Source organism: Sminthopsis crassicaudata, chromosome 1 (genome assembly GCF_048593235.1).
Source record: "Sminthopsis crassicaudata isolate SCR6 chromosome 1, ASM4859323v1, whole genome shotgun sequence".
NCBI lineage: Eukaryota > Metazoa > Chordata > Mammalia > Dasyuromorphia > Dasyuridae > Sminthopsis > Sminthopsis crassicaudata.
The window spans coordinates 561,109,597-561,136,782 of NC_133617.1; the positions used below are offsets into that span (position 1 = coordinate 561,109,597).

The 27,186-nt window shown below is 36.4% G+C and overlaps 1 protein-coding gene across 2 annotated transcripts in view; it reads right to left on the bottom strand.

The window, feature by feature from the left end:
• Nucleotides 1-27,186, bottom strand: part of ADGRV1 (adhesion G protein-coupled receptor V1) — a 710,827-nt gene that overhangs the window by 3,895 nt on the left and 679,746 nt on the right. For both annotated transcript variants that reach the window (XM_074282108.1, XM_074282109.1), the window contains 2 exons: nucleotides 24,367-24,558; nucleotides 17,291-17,468 (listed from right to left, as the gene is read on the bottom strand). In XM_074282108.1, the coding sequence (XP_074138209.1) occupies nucleotides 17,291-17,468; nucleotides 24,367-24,558 (370 nt within the window). The remainder of the gene's footprint in view (nucleotides 1-17,290; nucleotides 17,469-24,366; nucleotides 24,559-27,186) is intronic.

A 27,186-nucleotide genomic window follows, 5' to 3' on the forward strand; every position in this document is an offset into this window, starting at 1 on the left:
CATTCTCAATTCTCTTCTCAATTTTTCCTCTATCTCTCATAATTTTCAAAATCCCTTTTGATCTCTTCCATGGCTTGAGCCCAATTCATGTTTTTTGGAGGCTTTGGATGTAAGAGCTTTGATTTTGTTATCTTCTAGTGAGTGTGTGATCTTCATTGTCACCATAGTAATTTTTTTATGGTCAGAATCTTTTTTCTGTTGTTTGCTCATTACACCAGCCTATTACTTGACTTTTAACTTTATTAAAGTAGGGCTGTTCCAGAGAAGGGCTTGCATTGTCCCAAGCTTCAGGGAGTTTGTGCAGCTCTTTTCAGAAATCCTTCCAGGGACCTTTCCACAAGCACTCTTCTCTGCCCTGGAACTGTGAGTGTCCCCACTCCATCATGACTGTAAGTTCCAGACTGCTAAATCAAGAGAGTCCTTCCTTAGTGTTAGTAAAGAGACCTCCTGTGATTGTGAGGCCTCCTGGAGTTGTCACTACCCCGTGGCCCACTCTTGGTTTGTTAGTTTCCTAAGGCTTTTTCCTTCTGACTTTTCAAATCTTTGGTGTTTCTGGGCTAAGAGATCTGGAAACTACTAGTACTGCCACTGATTCAGAGGCTCCAAGGCCTGTTCCTTCTTTGTTGACTCTGGGGCCTGGTGGCGTTAGGGTTGGACTAGGGCTACTCACTGGACTCCCGCCATTGTGACTGGACTTTTCCTGCTGACCTTGAAAGTTGTCTTCAGCTGGAAAACGTTCCACTCCATCTTTTTGTACAGCGTCTTTTTAATGCTCTAAAATTTGTTTAGAGACATTATGGCGAATCCCTGCCTTTACTCCTTTATCTTGGCTCTGTCTTTCTTAAGACCAACATTTCATTTAAGGTCTTAACCATCCTGACTGTGCCCTGGCTTGACTCACCCTCTGGACTAAAACTCCTCAGGAGTAGATGGCCCTGTTTTCCTCTTCTTTCCCCCTACTCTTTTCCCTATGTCTTTCCATTTCTCCTTTATATGTTCTCTCCTTCCATTAGAAAGTAAGCTCCTTGGAAACTGTCTTGTTTGCTTTTATTTATATCCCTAGCACTTAACACAGTACTTGGCACATAAAAGTTATTTAAAAATGATCTGTGTCTATTTGCCTATTTCTCCCACAACCTCACCTCAAATTTATTCATGATTTATTTATCTTCTGTCAATGGAACTATCAATCTCTCCATTACCAAAGATTGAGACTTGTCTTCTTATAAGCTCATCTTCAGGTCTCATACTTTTTGTCCAGTCTGTCACAAAGTGCTGATACTCTTCTTCAAAAAGTTTCTTCCACTTGCCCTTTCATAGACTCCACCGTGGCTTTGTCTCTCATCATCGGCATCCTGGAGTGTTAGTCAGTGTCCAAACCAGTCTCCCTGGCTCCTCCACCTATTCTGAATGACTACCCCTTTAATTTTCCTAAAACGCTACATCTTTCACATCACTCCTCCACTTATGAACCTATTCTACTCTCATTACATAGTAGCTTGTGTCCAAATCCTTTGTTTGGCTTTTAAAATCCACCATAATCTTGCCTATTCAAACTTATTCTCTATTCTTCTAGTCAAACAGATCTTCCAGCTGACCATCCCTCTTCTTCAACACACACAAACAAACACACACACACACACACACACACACACACACACACACACACACACACACCCACATAACTCCCTACGTGAATTATTGCCTTTGTAATTTCACTATCTTGAAGATTTTCTATTCCAATTCTTTCTGTTCTTTTGTACTTATTCATTACACTCAGAATTTCAGTTAGACTGGACTTTGCTTTTAATAATGATTGTTCTATGCCCTTGCAAGTCATCTTGTCTTGATTTGAAGATCTCTAATGAGGAGAAACCCACTACTTCCCAAGTCAAGCCATTCCATTTTAAGATATCTATAATTGTTGTGAAGTATTTCATTCTAAGCCTAAATTTTCCCTGTTTTGACTTCCATTGACTGTTCCTTATGTCTTTCAGGGCCACACAGAAGAGAAGTCTAATCCCTCTTCTTTAGGGGTGTTTTCCAAATACTTGAAAATCAGTCAGTGAATATTTCTTAAATATCTACTATGTACCAGGAACTGTGCTATGTTGGGAATACAAGGAAAGGCAAAAAACAGTTCCTGCCCTCAAGAAGCCCACAGTTTAATGTAAAACAGCTATCCCTTCTTCCAGATATCTTCTGTTTTCTGGCTAAGCTTTCTCAGCTTCTTCAGTTGGTCCTATAGTACAAAATCTCAGTCACCAGTATTCACTATGCTGGTGGTTCTCTTCTAAGCTTATTTAATATCCTTCCTAAAATGTGGTATCCAGTGGTACACTGTGGAATACACCTGTAATCCTTATTACTGAGGAAGCAGATGGTAGTGGACCAGTTGAGTTTAGAAATTCTGAGCTGCAGTGCACAGGGGGGTTTGCACTAAGTCTCATCCCAATATGCTATGCCCATGGGAAAAAGGGGCACAAAATACTAGTGAAGGATCAAATCAGTTCAAATTGGAAATAGAATAAGACAAAGATTTTCTGTCAGTCAACAGTGGGATTCAGCCTGTGAGTGACATCAGCTTTTCCAGCCAGGGAAACATAGGGAGACCCTGGATAAATGTGGTGCAAATGAAATTCAGATTGGGTCTGAGCAGGGAAGAATGAATAGGACTATCACCTCTTAATTACTTAAATGTATCCTGAGATACATTTCTTTGTTATAATATTATACTTTTAACTAAATTTATAGTCCAATAAAAATCTAGATTTTTTTCTGATGAGGTGCTGCATGACTACTGCCCCCTTCCATCTCATGGTTCTGAAGTTTATTTTTTGTACCTAAATTAAATTTTATCTAGCCCACAATGTTCTAGATTGAGAATCTCTTTTTAATCCTGACTCTCAAATTAATTTGGCATTTAATAATTCTCTAATTATTTTATGTGTGTTAGGGGATAGGGTAGTAGAGGGTTTCAATTTGAAGGAAATACAATTACTTTCAAGTCCCTAGAACTTTTCATAGCTATATGACCTTGGGACCTTCCTGGGGATCTGTTTCTTTATCTGTATAATCAAGTCACTTCATCTCTTTGTCTCAGTTTCCTCATCTTTAACATGGGGATAATAACAGCACCTACTTTTCAGGATTATTGTGAAGATCAAATGAGATAACTGTAAAGTGCTTAGTATGATGTCTAGCTCATTGTAAGCACTATATACATGTTGGCTATTATGTTAATTATTAAAGTGCCGGCTATAGTGTCTGGCACATAGGAAGCAGTATATGTTAGCTATAGTAATAGTCATAATAATAATAATTGTTGGAGGTAAAATTCATATTGCTTGCTTTTGCTGCTAACTTGCTAGCTTTTTCCTCTCCTCCCTCCCTCCCTCTCTCCCCCCTTTCTCCTTCCCTCTTCTTTTCCTTCCTCTTCTCTATATTTTGGAAGACAAAAACCAACCAACCACATAATAATGAGACTGAGGGGCAGCATTGTATACTGGCTAGAGAATTGATCTCAGAATCGGAAAAACCTGAATTCAGGTCTAATATCTGAAACATACCAAGGCAAATCTCCTAAGTGCCCTTAGCTCTTTGACTAAGAAGAAATTGGAGAAATTGCCAATCTTCATGATCTTTTCTCATAGTCTTTTGTCACCACTGATGAAATCACAAGTCCTATCCCTGAACTGTGCCCTGCTTTTATTTCAACTTGTGAAATGAGTCCACTATTTAATAACCACACTTTATACACGCAGCAGGATTGCTGACGATGTGCTTCACCTCTTAATGCAGCTACTTTGTATCTGTTTCCTCTTAATAATAACTTAACATTTACACAATGTTTTTAAATTTGTAGAATATAATGCCTTAGGTAAATTATCTCATTTGAATCTCATAACTTCAAGAATTATTATTCCTATTTTACAGATATCTGAGCTTCAGAAAAATAGCAGTATTAGAACCGGATTTGAGTTCAGGCGTTCGAGACTCTTAAGTTTAATAATCCTCTATCTACCAGTCGTGCTTCCTCATTGGTAGACATTGTATAGCTGAGTGTAGCTTTATTTTTCGTTTGGTTACCTCCAGTAGGCTAATAACTGCAGTAGTACTACAAGGCTAGGAAATCTATAGAGAGACTGGTAATCCTCTGGGACCTCTTTTCCCTTCGGCCTACCTTTAAATGCCTGAGACTCTGAGGACAACCACACTAGGGATTTCTGACCCAGGTTAGAAAACCTTGGGAAAGATCAGCACAGATCCTGGGAACCTCTGTGTCCTAAAGAAGCCAGGCTGGTTCAGGGTCTTAGCCTCTGACCTGCCCTCCCCTGTCTTGGGGGAGATGTCCCCTCACAGGGACTACATAATCAATGAAGTTCTGGGGATGTGCTCCAGTCCTAATTCATTTTAGGGGCATCTAACTCTCTAGTGTGTGGGCAAGATGTGTCTTTTTGTGGGGGTCCTCTAGATGATACTGTACAACTCTGGGCTTGTCCAGTATCATCATATGCCACAAGCTACGTGATCATTTTTTATTTCATAGTCTTAATTATACCAACTTGTAGAAGAAAATATATTTATTTTAATTATAGCAATTCCCAGGAAATTGAAACATTTCCTATCCCCCACCCTGTTTTTTAAAGCATTTATCTTAGAGTCTGTGAGGGTGAATTGCTTATTTCCATAGTAAACAGACCAAGACCCTTTCAGTGACATCTAGTGGTGAGCAAGCAAGTCATCACTAAGAGTGCTTACACTTAAGATATTTCATACTCATTTCGCTTTGAGGGTCCAGATTTGATTTTATTATACAGCAATAATGCATGTTTTATTTCTGTTGCCAAGCCACTGGAAGCATTGTAGTGACAACACATTCTGTCCAATAATCAAATATACAGTTGTAAACTTTTCCCACTTCTACCTCTGACTCTATGGGATTCAGACTCCAGGAGATGAGGGTTAGGGAGGGTTTCCTTCTTTCAAAAGCTCTTAGCTTCCCAAGATGTCAAAAAGTAAATAAGTTGGGATGGTGGTTGCTCTAGTTGTGGGATGTGGTATTTCAATGGGTGAAGTAGAGAAGCTTTCCTTTCTCTCTTTGCTTGGGGAAAAATTGAAGTAAATAAAAATCTTTACATTTTAAGAATTCAGGGCATTCATGTAGCCATTGAAAATTTTATTTGACACATTTCTGTGTTGAAATGCTCCTGCCCAACTATTGGGCAGTGGTGTGGAAGGGAAGGGGAATATATTGTACTTTTGGGGCATGGCCAACAGAATCATCTTCCCTAAGGTTATTCATTATTTTCATTCTCTCTTCCCATTGGGAAATTGAATTATGCCCTTAGGAACACACCGGACTCTTTATAAGTCAGCTTTGGCCTTATCTTGCTCAGTTCAAGGCCTCCAAGGGACTTCCCAAATATCTGTAACCATGCTAACAACTGCATAATTCCCGTCCCCTTTGCCCCTTTCCATACCTTTTTTATAAGTTGTCTTACCCATTAGAATATAAGCTGATTGAAGGCAGGGATTGTCTCACTTGCTTCTATTTGTGTCCCTAATGCTTACTACTAGCAACATAATAAGATTTACTACATTATCTGTCTGTCTGTGTATGTCTCTCTCTCATAAGCCCATGAATTATTTGTCCAAAAACAAACATATTCTTTGAAATTCACTCTTAGTGGGCAAGGAAAAATGTCCCAAGTGGGACCTGTTACAGTCCTGAAATGTAGAAATAATTAGGTTCCTAGCTGAGGAGAACTGAAGAATGTCCAATCTCTTGACACTCAGGCGTACCTATAAGTTTAGAGTAACTAATAATGGGGAGACGTACATTTAGAACTTTAGTTTCAGAACTAGCCATTAAATTAGTTGGATTGAAACAAGCATGGAGGGAGGACATGGAAGGTTGGATCCAGCAAAGGATGATGATGGCCTGGGCCAAAAGGTCAAATTCCCTGTGGTGGTGGGGAAAGAGGTAACATTTTTTCAAGAACTGAATCAGGTGAAAGACTTGACTTAGAGAATCTAGTTCAATGGAACTAACCAGAACAAAAGCAAAATGAGAGGGTTAGTGGCGTCCAATGGGGCCAAATCATAGGGACCTTCAAGTTAGGTAGAGGAAGTTTCAGTCTATAGGGAAGTCTCAAAGTCTAAAGGCCAGCAGAAGGAACATTTCTTACTATAAAATGAAGGAAACAAAGAATAGACTTTCCCTTGCCCATAGATTACAAGCTGTTGGGACAGTTTAGGAATATTCCTGTCTAGGCCTGGAAATATAGGTCATCATTAGGACTGGAGAAGTTGATTTCAGAATCAAGAGGGCAGATTTGGCAATATAATTTCATAGGTTTCTCTCAAATTTAGTGTCTGCATTTCAAAGTTCAGGGCTGGTTTTCCATTGGAAATGTTTGCAAGTTCTATTTTCTAATTAAAGAACCATTTTTTCCCCTCCATGTAGGACTGTACTCAGTTTTTCAGGGTAAGTTATTCTCAGATATAAATCTTTATCTTTTTGTCTTTGGGAATATCATATTTCAAGATTTACTTTTGTTTATAGTAGAAAATAGTTCTTTGGTACTTGAACTCTTTCTGTTCTCTAGATTATACCACCACATCTCAGCTCCTTCCTTACTCCATATATATCCCTTCTCCCATGGATGTGTTAATTCCAGAATTTTAATTTAGGAGAGAAGTCCCAGAAAAGCAACCCCACTACCATTCTCTGGGTTTAGTGGGACTATGGACGCAACCAAATATATACTATGCCTTTCCCCTTCATCTTAACTGCAGCTTTTCAATTTTCCCTTTATGTGCTATCTTCTCTTACTTTAAAAACTCCCTGAAGGCAGGACTGTCTTTTTGCTTGGATGTGTTTCCCTGATGCTTAGCATAGTGACTGGATTTGGTCAGTATTTAATAAATACTTGTTGACTTGATTATAATATTTTATATATGACATGGAAGCTTTGAATCTTGTCTGTGAATCCTTGTACTTTTCCTTTCAAGGTTTTTTCCCAGGAAGTAATCAGTAAATTGTTTTTATTTTCCCTTTGTCTTCTAGTTCTAATAGATCTGAACAGGGTTTTTTAATTTAATTTCTTTCTTTCTTTTTTTTTTTTAATAATAGCTTCTTATTTTTCCAAATATCTGCAAAGATAGTTTTCAACATTCACCTCTGCAAAACATTGTGTTCCGAATTTTTCTCCCTCCCCCTTATCTCCCTTCCCTAGACAGCAAGTAATCTAATATAGGTTAAACATGTGCAGTTCTTTTTAAATATATTTCCATATTTGTCATGCTGTGTAAGAAAAATCAGATGAAAAGGGGGGAAAAGTGAGAGAAGAAAAGCAAACAAACAATAAGGAAAAACAACAAGGAAAAAAAGGTGAAAATATTATGATTTTATCCACATTCAATCTCCATAGTTCTTTCACTGGATGCAGATGGCTCTTTTCAATCACAATCTATTGGAATTGCCTTGAATCACCTCATTGTTGAAAAGAGCCAAGACCATTACATTTGATCACATTGTCTTGTTACTGTATACAATGTTCTCTTGGTTCAACTCATTTCATTTAGCATCGGTTCATGTAAGTCTCTCCAGGTCTCTCTAGAAGCAGCCTGTTCATCATTTCTTATAGAACAATAATATTCCATTACATTTATATAGCATAACTTATTTGGCCATTCTCCAAATGATAAGCTCACTTTCCAGTCTCTTGCCACCACAAAAAGGCCTGCCACAAACATTTTTGCACATGTGGGTCCCTTTCTCTCTTTTATGATCTCTTTGGATACAGACCCAGCAGAGACACTGCCGGATCAAAAGGCATGTACAGTTTGATAGCTCTGTGGTCATAGTTCCAAACTGCTTTCCAGAATGGTTGGATCAGTTCACAACTCCACCAACAATGTATTAATGTCCCAGTTTTCCCACATCCCCTCCAACATTTCTCATTTATTATATTTTTAGGATCCTCTACTACATCTCAAGATAGAATGTTTAGAACCTCAGAGGCCATAGGCTTTCGGTGTCCCACTCTGAGTAATGCCATACTCAGACTTATCAGTGGGGTAGTCATCCATTGGATTTCTCAAACATTACTCAATCTAGTATAATTTTTAGTTATTTAGCTGGAGTAGATGCATGACACTTAGGCTGTCAATCTTTGTTCAGTCTGTTATCTTCTCAAGAAGTTTCCTAAGCACCATATATATACACACACACGCATGCAAATATATTATAATCATATATATGTATACATGATTGATAATAATCTAGAGAAGTCCTACTTTTTTTAAACTTTAAAAAATTCTGAAATTAACAAACACAAAGTAAAATGGACATTTCTATATACATTTTAGAACAGGAAGATTTTGCACATGAAACTGCAAATTTCTGTTATATAAGGCTTATTTTTGTTTTAAGAATATATTAAATTATTCAAGTTCTATTTGTTAAAGCTGTCCTGTTTGTCAAGTCCCCGACAGTCTATGATTCATTCTGTCCTTCCCTCTGTTCTTGTTTAATTGTGTGGGAATATTATGCCTTGTCTCTTTCTTCCACCAATCCTCACCCCCAATTGAAAAAGAAAAGAAAAACTAAATCTTTGTAACATATATGCACAAACAAAACATCTTGAGAGTGGTCACATATAAAAATGTAGTCACATTCTACATCTATCCCCTCTATCAGGTAGGTGGAAAGTACACTTCATTATTAATAATCTACAATTGTGAATGGAATTGGGGCTTTAAAGGTAAAAAGGTTTGAAGGCCCTGACTGGTAATAAACTTATGTGTCCATCATCTAAAGGTCAATTTAACTAAAAATTCTAATTTTGTTACTAGGCAGATAAGGGATTATTTTAGCTATAGCAACTAATGAAGCCATCTGCTAGGACAAAGAAGGGTTATAAATGGTAATGTTAGAGAGGCTATCCCTACTGTAGAAATCATGGATATGAGAGTGATGTATAAGACATGAAAGATATGACTGACAAGATATGAAAGACATGATCTTTTTGGTTTTTTTAAAAATTTCTCTCAATATATACAATATATGTATTATATATAAAATGGCAAAAGCAATTTAGTATTCCACTTGCCTTCCTAAAGAGGCAGTGTATTATGGTGGACAGAGGGCTGTATTTATGGTCAGGAAGACCTAAGTTTGTGTCCTGCTTATAACTAGATCTAGCCCATGTTTAGAATTGCAGATGATACATTTAAAAAAATAATCTGCATTAATATCTTCTTAAGCTTGGATAATCATAAAATAATAAGTTGAACTTTGATTTAAACTACTTACTGATTTCTGAGGTATAAATGCTGACCCTGAAAAAAATCAGCTTACCATGTCTAAAACAATATTCACACATTCCTGACTTCATTCAGGAGTCCAGTGTCCATCCAGCACTCTATCCACTGTATCACCTAAATGGTTTTCACTGACACATATTGGGCTAACCAGTTAAAATCTTAGTAGCCCCAAATTATAGATAAATTGCTAATCAATGATGATGATAACAATATTAACTAGCATTTTTTGGCACTTTATGAATATTATCACATTTTATTTACACAACAACTTTACAAGCTAGGTGCTATAATCATTTTCATCTTATAGATGAGGAAACTGAGCAGAGAAAGATTCATTGACTTTCCCAGAGTTACACTTTTAAAGGTCTGAGGCAGTATTTGATTTCAGGACTTCTTGACTCTAGCTCCAATATTCTATTCACTGGTTCATCTAAGCTCCCATGAGTGGAAGAAGTGTCCATACTGGGAATTATTTACAACAATGAAATTACAGTTCCAGAATCATCTTCCTTCTTTCCATCCTCCTCATCTCCAATTTTCTGATGTTATTTTTAATGACAAGGAATAGCTTATTCAATTGCTATTCATAAATTGGAATATATCTTGGCATAAGTAATAATTTTGCAACATTATTTTTTTGTTTGAAAAGACATTCTTAGGGACAGGTGGAAAAATGAACGAAAATAATTACTTGCTGAGTCATCTAATTAATATAGTGGAAAGAATGCTGGATGTCACTGGACTACTAAATGAAATCAAAAGGATCTGAATTCAAATCTTGCCTTACACACAGTGAGCTGATTGTTAAATTTTCAGGGTGAGCATTTATACATCTAAAATAAATAAATATTACACAAAGATGAACTTATTGTTTTGGCGGTTATATAAGCTTAAGAAGGTGTTAGTACAGATTATTCTTAAAAATGTGTCATGTGCAATTCTGGGGCTGGGGGTAGAGCTAGTTATTAAACAAGCAGATACTTGATCAGTTTCCTCATCTATAAAATGAGAATAATAATAGCATCTACCTCCTGAGTTTGTTGTAAGTATAAAAATAAGATGACACTTGTAAAGTATTTTGCAATCCTTAAAGTGATAGAGAAATGGTAGCTATTAATTATTATCACATAATTATCTAGTATGTAACATACATGCTTTGAAATCTGATATGAATAATTTGCTTACTTTTCCTTTCCATTCTGAACATCTTTTTCTCAGTCCTTGAACTAAACCCAAGGCAAACATGTTAGAATATTGATTTAAATCAGTCTGTGAATGAAATTAATGAGCACAGTGGCTATATTTGGAATATCAGTCTAAAAGATCAGGCTTGTAATTTAGCATGAGAAGAATTTCAAAAGCAATTATAAATAAAAACAAATGATCTAAACAAAAAGAGTGTTATTAGGCAATTAATGCTATTAACTTCTACTAATTAGAGATTAATAAGCCTGTTCCAACAAAAGGCTAATCCTTTGATGTATTATAAAACTCATAAAAGAAGCTGCAGCTACAATAAACTATATAAAGCAACATAATTGTGGTAGAAAAAACAAAACTGGATTTTAGCATGAATCAGTGGTCAATTTTTCTTATTAGATTCTTTTAAAATAATTCTTTTTTTTCCACTGAAAAAGACTAAAATATGCTTTTATAGTAGTCTTTAATATATATGTAAACAGCATTTCTACTTCTAATGACTAAAAAAATAATACAGGTTAGCAAAAACAAAATAAATCCCCTCCAAAACCTTTGCAATTTATTGCTAAGCATGCTATGATATGAAATTATAAAGTCTTATTGGAAACATTATTATTAAAATTAAATTGAAATACAGATGTATTTTAGAGTGAACATTACCATAGTTTCAATTTGAAAGGAATTTTTTTTTTAAAGCCTGGCATTTCAAAGGTGACTGAGACTTTGTTTAATGATGCCAAAACAATTTAGCATGTAGGGAGAAAGAGAGAGAGAGGGGGAAGGGAAAGAATGAGATAGGGAGCAAGTGAGAGAGAAAGAGATCAATCTGTGATTATTACTAGGGAAAAATAGTGCAAGGACACTGGACTTTTCTGTCTTTTCCATCTAGTTTAACCCTTTAGAACTGCATACTACAGAAGCTTGAGGGGAAGAGATTTAAAGTGGTTTTCATGTCACAAGTTCATTTACCATCTTTTTCATTTGAGGAAATAATGCTGAGAGTACTTGTCTTGGCCAGGGAATGAGTTTAAAAATCAAAAATTATTAATGGATCTCTGACCATATATCAGAAAAAAGTTGAACTGAGGCTATTGGTGGAAAGAGGATTTTAAAGAGCAGACAGAATTTTAGCTTGGGTATCTGCTATATTTTATGAGCAGCTTTACTGAATAGGAATGAGTTAGTCATTAGCTGAAAAAGTCTCAGCCTTTATCTGTAGGGGAGAGGATGGCTAATCATAATACTTCAATGGATGGTAGACAAGAGTGGTAGGTAGTTCTGAATATAGGATCTTGGCTAAAGTAAAGCTAAGGTCCTGTGGAGTCCTGAAAGAGATTACTATTGTCCAGATCACCTAACATGGTGATCTTTGTCTTCTCTACCACATGAGTACATGTAGCCTCCTTTGATTGGCTGCATAGTTAGAAAGACTGAATCTTTAATACTGGCAAGACTGGGACAATCCATCTCTTTCCTGTGCACTGTTTCTTGCTATGGCCAGAGGAAGATCACAATTTACCCACAGTAACTGGGAAAGGAGACACTTTACCCTCTTTTCTTTTATTCTGACTTCAAGAAATGGACCCTGGGAACATTTGTTACTGTCCTGCGTTGTTTGTCCTCCATTTCAAGTACCAGTGGTGATCCCCACCAGTGAAAGTTTGGACCATGGTAACTTTGGAGCCAGGACTCCAACAGGGATGTTGTAGTCAGTGGGGACTTGAGCATAGGATATGGGAGTGGGGGAGGGAGAGAAGAGTTGGACCTGGAATTTGGGACTATGAGCTATAGTTGCTGAGTTAATTTATAAACTTAATCTTTGCCTCCTTAGAAACTAGTGTTACAAGAGGGAAGGGAGTTAACTCCTTTGTTGGTAAGGCATTTGTATATTTATAATTATATCCTTTGAAGAAAAATTTTAAAAAATAAATACTAATCCAACTATCAGTAGTAAAAAGGAACTGAGGTACTGGGACTATTTTTACAACTGAGGAGATACTATTGCTAGAAGCTAGATCTAAATGTCCCCCATATTTCCCTTATAAGTACTGGACAAATTCTGGCAGAAGAATGAAATGTAACTTATTTGGTTTTCAGGCAGTGGGGGTCAGGGAAGCAAATGTTACCCTATAAAGAATTTGAATTTTTGTGAATTTGGAAATCTCTGTCTCTTTACCAATGGCCTTCCCACCCTAGAGATAATTTCACAATGATGACTGCTTGTCATTTTATGATGAGCCTATCTTGATGTTATGAGTTTACTAAAAGTTTAGTCTTCGCTTCTTGGGAAGAGGCTTAAAAAGTACATCACACTCTAGGGTATGGATCAAAAAATTATGGCCTATGAATCCCATTTTCAGCAGACCATATAAAAATAGATGGTGGATTGGATTTGACCCTGGGGCTATAGTTTTAAAATCCCTATTCTAGGGGATAGTGGTATTAGCTGAAAAAAAGCTGGCTGTAAGAACTGTAGACCTCCCTTGTGGTCTCACTAACCAAAGAATCCTATAGTGGATAATGGACAGAATATTAGGTGGTTCTGAAGGTGACTGGACAGTTGAAATCCATGTGGAACTGAGACAGACAACAATAGGGAACTTGGGAGACACATTTCCTATTGAAGAAAAGTTGTGCAGCATCAGAAGCCTGGTTTTGGTGTCAATGACCAACAATTGAGGGAGAATGATGAGGGGGAAGAAAGGCTTGGCAAGAAAGCAGAATTATGACAGCTAGTAGGGAGAAGCATAGCAATTCAAGAAATATCGACAGCTTTGTAGTATCAGGAGTTTGAGTTGCCTTTCCATGTAGGTTCTCTAGCCATATTATTTCTCCCCTGTATTACCTTTGTACCTTTCAACTCTTCCCACTGAAGGTGTATATATTTTTAAAAATGGGGGAGATTCTTGTTACTGTACTATTTTTTTTAATGTCTTTCCTTTGAACTGAATGTCTTAAAAGTCATCTGGCTGACTAGTTCACACAAAATCATTAGTGGGAACTTATGAGTTATGATTTAGAATGGATTCTGGACTATCAAAAACCTATAAGTTAAGCTTCAGGGTCTGTCTCCTGATTTGAACATTCAATTCAGACTACCATTTCATGAGGCATCCCACCACATTCCTCTCATTCCCTACTTAATCCATTCTCTGGCTCTCTACTACTTTGCCAGCAGGTTCATCCTCCCATGGGTACCTGACCCTGCCTCCACCCCACTTCCATAGGCAGTTCCTCCTCATATATTGTCTTCTCTCATTAGAATGTCAACTCCTTGAACAGGGTTATCTTGCTTGCTTGTTTTTGTATTCCCAGGATATCACACACACTAAGTGCTTAAATAATGCTTTCTTGGTATTAAAAAACTATCGTATACAAAACATAATATTAGACAATGAGGGAGATTCAAAGTTTAGTTAAGATTCAGCAGCCTTTATAATCTAGGAGTAAAATAAGACATAAACATAGATAATTATAATGCATATATATAAGATGCCATCTAAGTCTGAAATGAGAAATTCCTCATTCTCTCAAATAAATTGTCAGAGTTCATCACCTTCTCTGTTGGGTCTAGTCATTCTTGGAAATAAAATAATCCCAGAAAGTACAATTATAACCTAGGACAACAATGGAATTCTGAGACAATGCCTGCAGTAAGAAGGATATCTCTATCTATCTATCTATCTATCTATCTAGCTAGCTAGCTAGCTAGCTAGCTAGCTAGCTATTTATTATCTTTTTTGTCTTCTATTTACTAAAGGGAAGATGACCTTTATCTCATGAAAATTTTGTATCTAGTCTTACTTTTAAAATTTATTACACTGTAATTTATTTTATTAATTCATATCCTAGAAGATCACTCAATATCATCAGTTATTACCAAATACAAGGATAGTTATTCGATTCAATTAAGGGCATGTAACATTTGTATTCAAACCTTGCTGCTGAATGCAATTCTAAATGGGGATATCAGTAGTAACCTGATTCCTTGAGAAATCACCCCTTCTTCATTTACTCATACAGTAAATAAGATTAGTCAGGTCACAATTGAGTATCACCAGGTTTAAATTTTGAGGAACTGAAGTCATATTATTTCAGGGAAGGTTTACGCCTTTGTGTGGCTTGGAATGAAATGCCTGTGGGAGAGACTAAATCCATGGGAAATTTACTAAAGCCACTCTTGTTACAACAGAATTTAGACTCTAGAGATCATCTGGGAGGATTTAATTACTGAAGAATCATTATGAAGTGACATTGCCATATAAGGTATAGGCCTCAGAGTAGTGAAAAAACTGGGAGGACCCCATGCAGCAATCTAGCAGTCAGATAGGAGCAGAGCCACTTCCAAGGGGAAGTGGGATCACCCCACTGCTTGCCCTTTGAAGATTCAATTGTTAGTTCCTTGCAGGCTCAGAATAGTCTTATGACTAGCAAAATAATAACCTACTGCCATAAATATACACACAAACACCTACATGCAAAGCAGTATTGTTATTCAGTATAGAAGCATATATCATTTACATAACAAAACTGGGGCAGATAATACAGGTACCAGATGGAGGCTGAATACTCAGTCAGTTTAGGGATTTTGAAAGGATGTTTCTTCAGAGTTGCAGTGATACTTGACTAAATGCCCTAAAAAGTTGAAATTAACTAGCAATTTAGAAATTAAGAAGAATGTTGTCCACCTACTATTTCCTCCAAAAGATAAGTTTAAGTGCAGACAATCTTTAGTCATGGTAGTGGGTAGTTTTGTGTGACATATTATATGCCAAAGCATAGTCCAACTGTTTGAAAAATATTACATAAAGAACCTCATAAAATATAGAGGCCAGCATAAAACTCTCAGTATTGTACTGCCACTAAAGGTCTAGTATCATCTGCTGAAGGCTTTAATAGCTCCCAAACAGTATTATTTATTAAAGAGCCAGTATGACATCCATTGATTGTTTATCTGACTCAAAAGTTTACTTTCTCCAAAATACTTTGCCCTGTATATGATAACCAGTATATAATGTGGCCCAGTAATTTTCAAAATGTGAATTGGGGCCCCATGGAAATATCTCAAGACCCTTTGGGGGGTGTCTGTGAGGTCAAAACTAATTTTATAATAATACTAAAAATTAAATTTCTAACATGGCAAATACCAATGGATATAATCCATCTAAATAGAAGTTCTTTTGTGGGGGGAATCAGCGACAAAAATTAAAAACAAAAATATCAAAAAAGTGAGTACCACTGGTATGACCACTGGAGGTTCACCTTGGATGATCAGGAAGATCATATCGCGAGTTTGATGACTTTTAAAACCCCTTTAGATGGAATCCTTTCAGAAAAGAGAGAGAGGGAGCGAGAGGGAGAGGAAAAAAAGAGAGAAAGAGAGAGAGAGGGAGGGAGGGAAGAGGAGAAAGAGAAAGACAAAAGAGGGAGAGAGTGTGTGTGAGTGAGAAATGTAGCATGTAGGGAGCTAAGGCCTTATATCCATTTAGCAGCTAAGGTCTTATATCCATTTCAGCTAATTGGGGGATTAGAATAGAGTAATATTTATATCAAGTCCTTTTTAAATTATTATTATAACTTTTTATTTGCAAGACATATGCATAGGTAATTTTTCAGCATTGACCCTTGTAAAACCTTCTGTTCCAACTTTTCCCCTCCTTCCTCCCACCCCCTCCCCCAGATGCCAGGTAGACCAATACATGTTAAATATGTGAAAGTATATGTTAAATACACTATATATATATAGTTATTTTACTTTGAAACAAGGTAAAATTAACCTGAGACAGAAATCAAAACTGCAAGCAGATAAAAATAGAAGAATTATAAAGTCCTTTTGATGAGGTTTAGAATTGGGGTACCTAAATGAAATTAAGTTTAATTGAGGTCTAGTGGCAGGTTCGGGGTATAGGGAGTCAAATAGAGCTCCCCTGCAACCTCTTTGGATTCGGCGCAAGGATACAGAGTTAAATGAGGTCTAGTAGCGGCACAAGAGTCCCCTGTAAAGGAATTTACAGACCCAAAAACCTAGATTGATAAAAGAGGTTTATTATGGGGTTTGGAAATAAAGCCTAGTTAGTAAAGTTGAAGGTAGAGATAAAAGGCACCGGAACCAGAGTTCCAGTGGGCAAAGATCCTTTGACATGCCAGGCGTAAGACTGCCATGTTTGGGACCTCTGCAAAGAGAGGACTCCAGCTTGGCTCTTTTATAATAGGGGGCTTTGGTGGAAGCTGAAGGGGACTAGTAGGTGGAATCCCAGGTTGGCTGGGCTGGGTTTCAGCCAGGGTTAGAATTTGAATTGAATTCGATGGGTTTTGGGACTGAGCCAGATAACAAAGATGAAACTTTGTGCTTTGGGTGGAGTCCCCTTCCTGAGGCAGAGTCCAAGGAGGTTTTTCTCCTTTAAGGATTTTTCAGAGTTTTGGGGTTCCTTTGTCATTCCCCCCTCAAGCAATTAAAACTTAAATTCATTTAAAGGAAAAAGACTTGGGGCAGTGTCCCTTATTGAGGCAAGGTTGAAGATTTTCTCCAAGGATCTTCAGAGTAGCAGAGTGCCCTCTTAATTTTTAAACCGAGAAACCCATAAATTGTGTTTTAATTTCTTAATATTTATTTCTATGATTTAAATTTTCTAATAGAAATAAAGAAGTAGTAGAGATGAACAAAGTTGATCCTTTGTTAACCTTCCTGGAAATAAATATACATTCTAGAACACTACAAGGAGGAAGTGAAAGAGAGGCCAAATGACCTGAACCTTACCTGTTTTTAGAGCAAAAATCAGATCATCAAATTCCTGTGATTCTTCATCAGCTATCAGAGACCCCTGACCATAGCCTCCAGAAGTGGGGAATGAGGCACCATTCTGAGAAGCTGGCTTAAAATCTGGGCTAGCTTGACTCACTTGCCGGAGGGATGTCCTCTCCCAATCACCTGGCACCTTGAAAAAATGAAATTATATGAATAAAGTAGCAAACTATCTTATTAACTCTATATAAGCCATTCCTTTCCCTGCAACCCAGAGGTAAGGCAATCAAAATGCTTCTTAAGGAATTGCTCAGACTGAAGGAAGTCAGCAATTAAGCAAAAGTACTGATCCATATATAACTTTAAAATAAGTTTTGATAGAATCCTCTGTGCTCACTTATCTCTTCCTGTTTTTCTGAGGCTTCATTCACTCCATCCCTCAAGTGGAAGAAGCTTTTGACTGTTCAGCTTGGCCTTCCTAAGGCAAGGCCAGTGGGTGGAAAGAATAAGAATGTGGGTGTGGGGCTCAGTATAAGAAAGGTTGGTAGTAATTACAATTGCAGAAAGATAGAAAGGGCCATCTGTGGGAATTTCCTGTGATCAGGGGCCTTTTAGTGGAGGCTGGATGGCCATTGGTCAAGGATGTTGTGGGTGGAATTCTTGCTTTGGTTAGTAGTTTCAGTCAGTCATTCATTCAGCAAGTTTTTACTAAATACCTATTAATTATCAGGCAACTATGTTTTATACTGGAGGATATCACAAACAAACATACAAAAGGCCAGGTCATCAGAGGAAATGTATTCACACAGAAATATTAAAAAAATAAAATTATTAATCTGCTAGGGCAGGGCACTGGAAAATGAAGGGAATTAGGAGAGATTTCATGTGGTGTTTGAACAGAACTTGAAAGAGTACTGAGAGATTCTAAAATGGGGATATGAGCGTATTCCAGGCAAGTAGGACAGTTTGTGCAAATGCACTGAGGAAATGGGGTTGAACTGGATAGTGTCCAAATATCTTTCAATTCTACAGTTAACTTGATCTCAGACACTTATCAGCTGTGTGATCCTGTATAAGTTACATAACTTTATTTGCCTCAGTTTCCTCATATGTAAAATGGAGATAATAACAGTACTAGCACTTACCTCCCAGGATTGTTGTTAGGATTAAATGAAATAATAATTTTAAAGCACTTAGCACAGTGCCTGGCACATAGTAAGTACTATGTAAATGTTGGCTGCTATTGTCTGGCTCCTTGATAAATGTTACTCCTTATATAGACAATATAATTTGGCACCTCTAACAATAATCTAATGCAGATTACTCTTTGTATTTCTATGGTGTTAGGTGGGGGCAAATATAGAATAAATACCCATATATTTTCCCATCTTTAATTTTATTTTGGGAACATTTGTAAGGAGTAAATGTTATAAAAAAATGAAGACCTGCCAAGACTTTGCTTGACAGCCTATATGTTTCATAGCATAATGCTTGAAATAAAGTAAGCATTCAAACTTGCTGACTTGACTTAATCTGTTCTTTCTTCTATGCTTTGTGATAATTTCTTCACCTTCCTCTAAATTAAAATGCTCCCCTCCAACATACTCTTTACCCTTCTCACTTCTCCATTCCCCCTAGGAAATTCACAGCTTCCAAAATAGTCTCTGACAATGCCCTTTCCTAAGATGTGCTGGATCAAAGCCGATTCAAATCTGGTGCTTCTTAGATGAGAGAATAATATCTTTTAGGGTTTTATTTCTGCTAACACAACAACATGATAGTTTTAAGTACTGGTTGGTGCCCAGCCAGTTGCCTGTCACAGCTCTTGCCTCCCAAGATAAAATTCTCTAAGTGATTGCAGGTCAAGAGGTATTATTGAGAGGGGGTGTTTTGAGTAAAGGCAAACTAAAATCTTTGAGGATAGTGAAAAAAAAAAGGAAAAGAGAACACAAGGAAATTTAACTCATGGGTAGGCTGAGCTAATATAATAAAAATGATAATTCTGCCTAAACTAGTCTACTTGTTCAGTGCCATACCAACCAAACTGCCAAAAAATTATTTTATAGCAGTAGAAAAAATAATAACAAAATTCTGGAAGAACAAAAGGTCAAGAATATCAAGGGAACTAATGAAAAAAATTACAAAGGATGGTGGCTTAGCAGTACCATATCTAAAACTATATTATAAAACAACAGTCATCAAAATTATTAGTTATTGGCTAAGAAATAGAGTGGTGAATCAGTGGAATAAATTAGATACACATGACACAATAATCAATGTCTATAGCAATCTAGTATTTGATAAACCCCCAAATTCTAACTTTTTTAATAAGAACTCATTATTTGACAAAAATTGCTTGAGAAAATTGGAAAATAATATGTCAGAAACTTGGCATAGACCTACATCTCATACCAAAATAAGGTTAAAATGGGTATAAGATTTGGACATAAATTAGGAGAGCAAGGGGTAATTCACATATCAGATCTTTGGAGAAGGGAGGAATTTATGATCAAAGGAGAACTAGAGAATATTTTGAAAGGCAAAATGGACAACTTTGATCACAAAGGTTTTGCACAAACAAAACCAAAAGAACTAAGATTAAAAGGGATGTACATAGTGAGAAAAAATTTTGTTGTAGCCAGTGTTTCTTTTTAAAAATTTCTTTTTTCTTTTTAAAAAATTTTTAATAAAGCTTTTAAATTTTCAAAAGACACGCATGGATAATTTTTCAACATTAACCCTTGCAAAACCTTGTGTTCCAATTCACCCCTTCCCCTATTCCTTCTCCTATATAACAAATAATCCAATATATATTAACATGGTAAAAATATATGTTAAGTTCAATATATACATACATATTTACACAATTATCTTGCTGCAGATATCAAAATGGAAAATCAAAAGGGAAAAAATGAGAAAGAAAATACTATACAAGTAGACAACAACAAAAAGAGTAAAAATGCTATGTTATGATCCACACCCAGTGCTCACAGTCCTCTCTCTGGGTGTAGATGTCTCTGTTCATCACAAGATCATTGGAACTGGTCTGAACCATCAAATTGTTGATAAGAGCCATATCCATCAGAATTGCTCATTATATAATCTTGTTGACGTGTACAATGATCTCCTGGTTCATCTCATTTCACTCAGCATCAGTTCATGTAAGTCTCTCCAGGCCTTTCTGAAATCATCCTGCTGGCCATTTCTTATAGAACAATAATATTCCATAATATACATAACTTATTCAGCCATTCTCAAACTGATGGGCATTCATTCAATTTCCAGTTTCTAGCCACTACAAAAAAAGCGGGCTCAAACATTTTTACACACGTAGGTCCCTTTCCCTATCTTAATAACTTTTTGGGATACAAGCCCAGTAGAAACACTGCTGGATCAAAGGGTATGCACAGTTTTATAGCCTTTGGGCATAGTTCTAAATTGCTCTCCAGAATAGCTGGATCACTTCACAACTCCACCAACAATGTATCGGTGTCCCAATTTTCCAACATTTCACCACTATCTTTTCCTGTCATCTCAGCCAATCTGACAGGTGTGTAGTGGTATCTCAGAATTGTCTTAATTTGCATTTCTCTGATCAAGAGTAATTTAGAACACCTGATAAAGGCCTCATTTCTAAAATATATAAAGAACTGTATAAAATTAAAAGAATACAAATCATTCCCCAGTTAATAAATGGTCAAAGGATATGATTAGACAATTTTCAAATGATGAAATTAAAGCCATCTATAATCACATAAAAATTCTCTAAAACATTATTGATTAGAGAAATGCAAATCAAGACAACTATGAGGTACTACTTTACACCTCTCAGATTGGCTAAAATGACAGGAAAAGATAATGATAAATGATAATGATAAAAGATAATGATAAAAAATAAATGATAAAGGGCATGTGGGAAAACTGGGACACTAATGTATTGTTGAAGTTGTGACACGATCCAACCATTCTGGAGAGCAATCAGGAACTATGCCCAAAGGGCTATAAAACTGTGCATACCCTTTGATCCAGCAGTGCCATTACTGGGTCTGTATCCCAATGAAATGATAAAGGAGAAAAAAGGATTCATCTGTGCAAAAATGTTTATAACAGCTCTTTTTGTGATAGCAAAGAATAGGAAAATGGATAGATGCCCATCAATTAGGGAATGGCTGAATAAATTGTGATATATGAAGGTAACGAAATATTATTGTTCTATAAAAAATGATGAACAAATTGATTTTAGAAAGGCCTTGAAAGATTTACATGAACTGATACTGAATGAAACAAGCAGAACCAAGAATATATTATGCATAATAACAGCAATAATGTGCGATGATCAGCTATGAAAGACTTGGCTCTTCTCAGTGATTCAGTGCTCCAAAGCAGTCCCAATGGCCTTTGGATAGAAAATGCCATCTGCATCCAGAAAAAGAACTATGGAGACTGAATGTAAATTAACACATGCTATGTTCACTTCTTTTTTTCTGTTTTTCTTTTCTCTCCCATGGTTTTCCCCTTTTGTTCTGATTTTTCTCAATATGATTCATAAAGCAATGTATATTAAAACTAAATCTTAAAAAATGTCATTGGCAAAAAAAATTACAAAAAAATTTAACTAAGGTGGTAAAGGTCTTTAGAGAAAGGCTAGATATTTTTGGAAAATCAGAAAAGTTTTTTTTTTTTTTAAGTTTCCCTTTAGCAATTTTTTATTCTCTCTCTCTCTCTCTCTCTCTCTCTCTCTCTCTCTCTCTCTCTCTCTCTCTCTCTCTGTTTGTCTGTGTGTCTTCATGTGTGTCTGTGTGTGTGTGTATCCCTATTCCTGGTAATATCAACTGTGATGTTAAAAACCTAGAATGGCTTTCCTAAAGCTTTGACCTACTTGCAATCTATCATATCTGTGGATGTCATATGCTTCAAGAGAGAAGTAGCTTGGAACAGAATATATGGAGCTAGCTAAGAAGATCTGGGTTCAAGTCCTCATTCTGACATTGCTGACTTGGTAATTTTAGGCAAGTCATGTCTCTTCAAATTCCAGGTTGGTGGGTTTTGTATTTTTTCACAATGACAGAACCCTTCAGTTTATACAAAAAATTGGTAGAACTCTCTACAATTATTATTTTAATGTCTATTAACAGACTATATAAGATTAATTTAAAAACAAACAAACAGCTTAGATTGTTCCTCTAGCATGGTTTGAAAAAATACTATTCAAGGCAATTCTGGAATAATATAAGTTGAAGAAAATAGGCTGACCTGCATTGGTAGAGTGACCTTCCTGCTCTGGAAGTTCCCTATTCTAGATGCAGACTCTCTCCCTCTCCTTCTTTCTCTGATTATACATCACAAATTCCTGGAGGCTAAGTACTGCATAATTTTTTACCCTTGCATATACAAACAAACCTTTGCTCTGGTCTCTGTACTCTCTTAGAATTCGTTGCCTTTTGAATTTCATTACATCAAATTGAATAAAAGATTATTGAATAAGATACTGGTAGTTCAGTTTCTCTATGTTCACTAATGACATGCTCCCCAGACTCTTCATCTGAGCTTTCTAAAAATAATAGCCAACATTTTTTTTTGCTGAGGCAATTTTGGAGTTAAGTGACTTGCCCAGGGATCACACAGTTAGGAAATGTTAATGTCTGAGGTCAAATTTGAACTTAGGTCCTCCTGATTTCAGGGCTGGTGCTCTATCCACTGTGCCACCTAGCTGCCCCATAGCCAACATTTATGTAGTACTTACTGTGTGCCAGGAACTGTGATGAGTGTTTTTCAGTTATTTCATTTGACCCTGACAACATGTTTGAGAGGTGCTATACAGATGAGTTAACTAAAACAAATAGCACTTAAGTGACTTGCACAGGATTGCACAGCTAGTAAGTATCTGAGGCCCTATTTGAACTCTAATCTTCCTGACTCTAGGCCTGGTACTCTGGTATTATTATACCTAGCTGACCATTTCTTTTTTTTTTCTGCTCTTTCTTTTTTAAAATAAAAAAATTATTTTCTTTTTGCTAAGGGTCATACAGCTAGAAAGTGTTAATTATCTAAGGCAGGATTTGAACTTAGTCCTTCTGATTCCAGGGCCAGTTCTCTATCCACTGCATTATCTAGCTACCCCACAGCTTCCCATTTTTAATACAGAGATAGTAAGTTTTTCTTTTTTCTCACCTTCCTTTTCCTATATTGCCCCTTCCTCTTTCTTCCTTTCTTTCTCATTTAGTATACTTTTTTCTTTTTCTTTTTTAAAAATTGTAATAGATTTCCAACCCCATGAAATTTTATTTATTTAAATTTGTAATGAAAATAACTCATCTTTAAATCAAGAAATAAGTAGGAAATAATTCAGATTTTTCTGATTCCAGGCCCAGCACACCATTTAGCTTTCTCTAGGCAGAAATTTTAAATGGTGGCATTGGTAGAAAGGAAGCTAAGGGTTTAAAATGTGGAAAGAATGGAAAGAGAAGTGAAGAAGAAATACATTTCATATAGCAAATTCTGATTAAGATTTCCATTAGTACAATTTGCACTCCTTGTGAAAGTTTTGAGCCTCTATTCTGAAACATTCTCTTGATATTTAGATTAAAAGAAGTATCTGGATGATTATATGTCTTTTCACAATTGCATGCTGAGCTCAAGGTGAGAAGCTCAACTATGTGGGGGAAAGGAAGTTGGTAAAAATATTTTGGACTAAGAAATATTCTGGAAACAATTTCATGATTATGTGTAAAGTCATCCTCAAAGACTAGGTAATGTGAGATGCCAAAGCAAGCTATGACTAATTTGTTTTTCTTACAGGGGATGGCTACTACAACTCATAAAGCAGGGAAAAGATTAATATCATCAGTCCTACAGTATAGTGACCATAAAATTGGACTGAAGATAAGGAGAACTGTGTTCTGATTCTCTCCTAGCCCTACCAGTAGCTGTACAGTCTTAATCAAGACTTCACCTCTCTGGCCCTTATTTGATTAAACTGTAAAATGAGAGGGCCGGCTTTCCTAATCTCTAATCTCCTTCTAGCTCTGAGGTTCTGAAATTCTCTGAGGTGGGACTTCCCTTCTTCATCAAAGAATACAAATGAAAGGTACCTCTTCCATAGCACTGATGAGATTCTGGGTGGACTTGCTGATCTCACCTCCTGCAGGAGGCATGCCACTACCTGCCGTGAAAAAAGCCGAACCTGGTCCTGGGTGTCCATTCATTTCCACAGTGTAGCTGGCTTTCATTGGGCAGCACATCTGGTTATGTAGAATAAAATACACCACAAAGACATAAAGGCCCTGTGAAGGAAAAAAATACCATAGGGTCAAAGAAGAATTTACTGGATTGGCTTAAAATGTTACTTTTGTAAAGAATTTATGTTTTGGGACAGCAGTCACTCTACGGTCTCACCAAAACAGATAGTTATATATTTATGGCAAACTGGGAGAATAACAAGCCACTTTTCTAATAGTAAAATTTCAAGCATGTAAAACATCACTTAGCAAATGTCATCTGGTATAGAGCTGCCGAATCATTGAAAATTGTTTCCCAATTAACTCCATACATCTATATAATAAAGTCAGGTTACTCAGTATAACACTTCTCAGCAGTCAGAGGAAAGTACCATATCCCATTTGGAAAAAGGACTTTTCTTTTGCAATAATTTCCATCCCATTTGTGGGAAAAAAAGCCATCTCTTTCAAATGTGTGAATCTTATATACTCCATTAGTTTTGCCTTGGTATAAATTAGATCATTTGTGGCAAAAGGCTGATGATTAATCCTCTCATCACAACTTCTCCTGCACCTTGTATTCTTCTCAGAGTCCCTTACTTTTTGCTTTTTTCCCTGTCTTGGTGTGATGTGATAGAAACACAGCGGAACAAGCAAAAAGACATCTAGTTTCTAGTCTTGGTTCCACTCCTTCGTAGTACAACTGGGTAGATTGCTTAGCTTCCCCCCTTCCGTTAATAGAACTTTTCTTTGAAACAAAGAAGTATAGTTTAAGAAAAACAAACATATCAGTAGGTCTTGCCTTTCTGAAAAGTGAGGAAGGAACATTTGACCATAGATTATGAAATCACAACTAGTCACTACTTGGATGAGGGTTCTGATATCTGTCAGGGTTTCTTTCTTTTTTTTTTTTTTTACATTATTGTGGACACTTTTGCAGATTTTTTTCTTGGTCCTACTTACTTTGTTCTACATTTATATATGTCTAAATTTCCTTGAATTCTTCATACTCTTTTCCTTTGATATAACAATGTTCTATTTTGTTGTTATTTGGTCATGTCTGACTCTGAAACTATTTTAGGATTTTTCTTGGTAAAGATACTAGAGTACTTTGCCATTTCCTTCTCCAGATCATTTTTCAGATGAGGAAACCGAGGTAAACAAGGTTAAATGACTTGTCCAGGGTCATACAGCTAGAAAGTGCCTGAGGCCAGATTTGAACTCAGGAAGATGAGTCTCCCTGACTGGAGACCATTGCCATCTACTTGCTTTAAGCCTTCCAGACAGAAACCTTAGAGATGATTATAATGCCAGAAGTCTCTCAGTTCAGGGTTTATGTTGGGAGGAAATGAAGCTCTTGGAAGTAAATCATCTGAAGAGTGAACCAAAGGAGGTTTAGTTTGCCCTAATATATCAAGGTCCTGGATGTGGTTACTCCTTTTTCTCTGCTCCTTATGGAAATGAGCCTCATCATCAGGGCAGGATATGACAAAGAGAGAGGCGATTCACAGGGTTTTCAGAGATCCAACAGATTAGAGGGGCTCTGACCCCATATGACATTTTATGCCCTTGATGATCAGGAAGCTGCATCAGAATTAGGATCAATCAGAATCAGGATTAATCAGATTCTGGAACAGCTTGGTCTTCTTTTAGGGAGAGCTAATTCACTGCAGGTAGATGGTACAGTGGAGAAGCCCTGGGCCTGGAGTCAGGAAAGATTTAAGTTCAAATCCAGACTCAGATACTTACTAGCATGTGACCAAATATCTATCTTTCCATCTTCATAGACTTTGTTATGAGGATCAAGGAGATAATATATGAAAGTGCTTTGAAAGCTAAAATATACTCTACTACTTGGTATTTATTAAGATTATGAAATCATTGGCTCATGGAATAATATAGATTGCCTAACACCCAACTTGTACTGTGTTTCTTGTTACATAAGGGCAACAAAGCTATTTCATAGTTTCTTATTGACCTGATGATGGCCCTTTAAATTTTTTTGCAACTATGTCAAGATCTTGAAAATTGCCCTGCTTCCGTCACAGATAGCAAAAATTTTTTTATTTGTTTTCAATTCACTGCTTACACTGATGGTCTTTTATGATTTTTACAAAGAACTTACTGTATATTTCTAATGGTGCCTCTTTATAGCTTGCTAATTTTGACCTTTATGCTCAGCCAGTAAAATATCTTAAATTGTGCTTTTTGTCTATCTGTTAATCCTGTTACTTAATTTTTGGAAACAAGTCAGAATTTTCCTAGTTACTGAGATACTTAATTCCTAAAAAACCCAAACTAGCTTCATAACTAATAGGAATATCCTTAAAGTAAAGTATTAACTTAAGAGAGTATTCAGCAAATAGAATTAGATTTTGTCTTTTCCCATTATTCTCATTGTTTCTAGGATACTAGAAACAATAACATATAGGACATTTATATAGTTAACATTTGTAACTCCAAATAGCCTCTAAGAGATTACTCAAAGCTTCAAAACTACTAATCATGTGCATCTTAATATGAAACAATTACTATTCTGGAAAATGTTTTGGAATTCTGCCTCCAGAGTCATCAATTACCTTTTGACCCAGCAACAGGCTTGTACCCAAAGAGATAAAAGAAAGAGGAGAAAGATCCCTATGTACAAAAATATTCACACAAGTTCTTTTTGTTACAACAAAAACCTGGAAACTC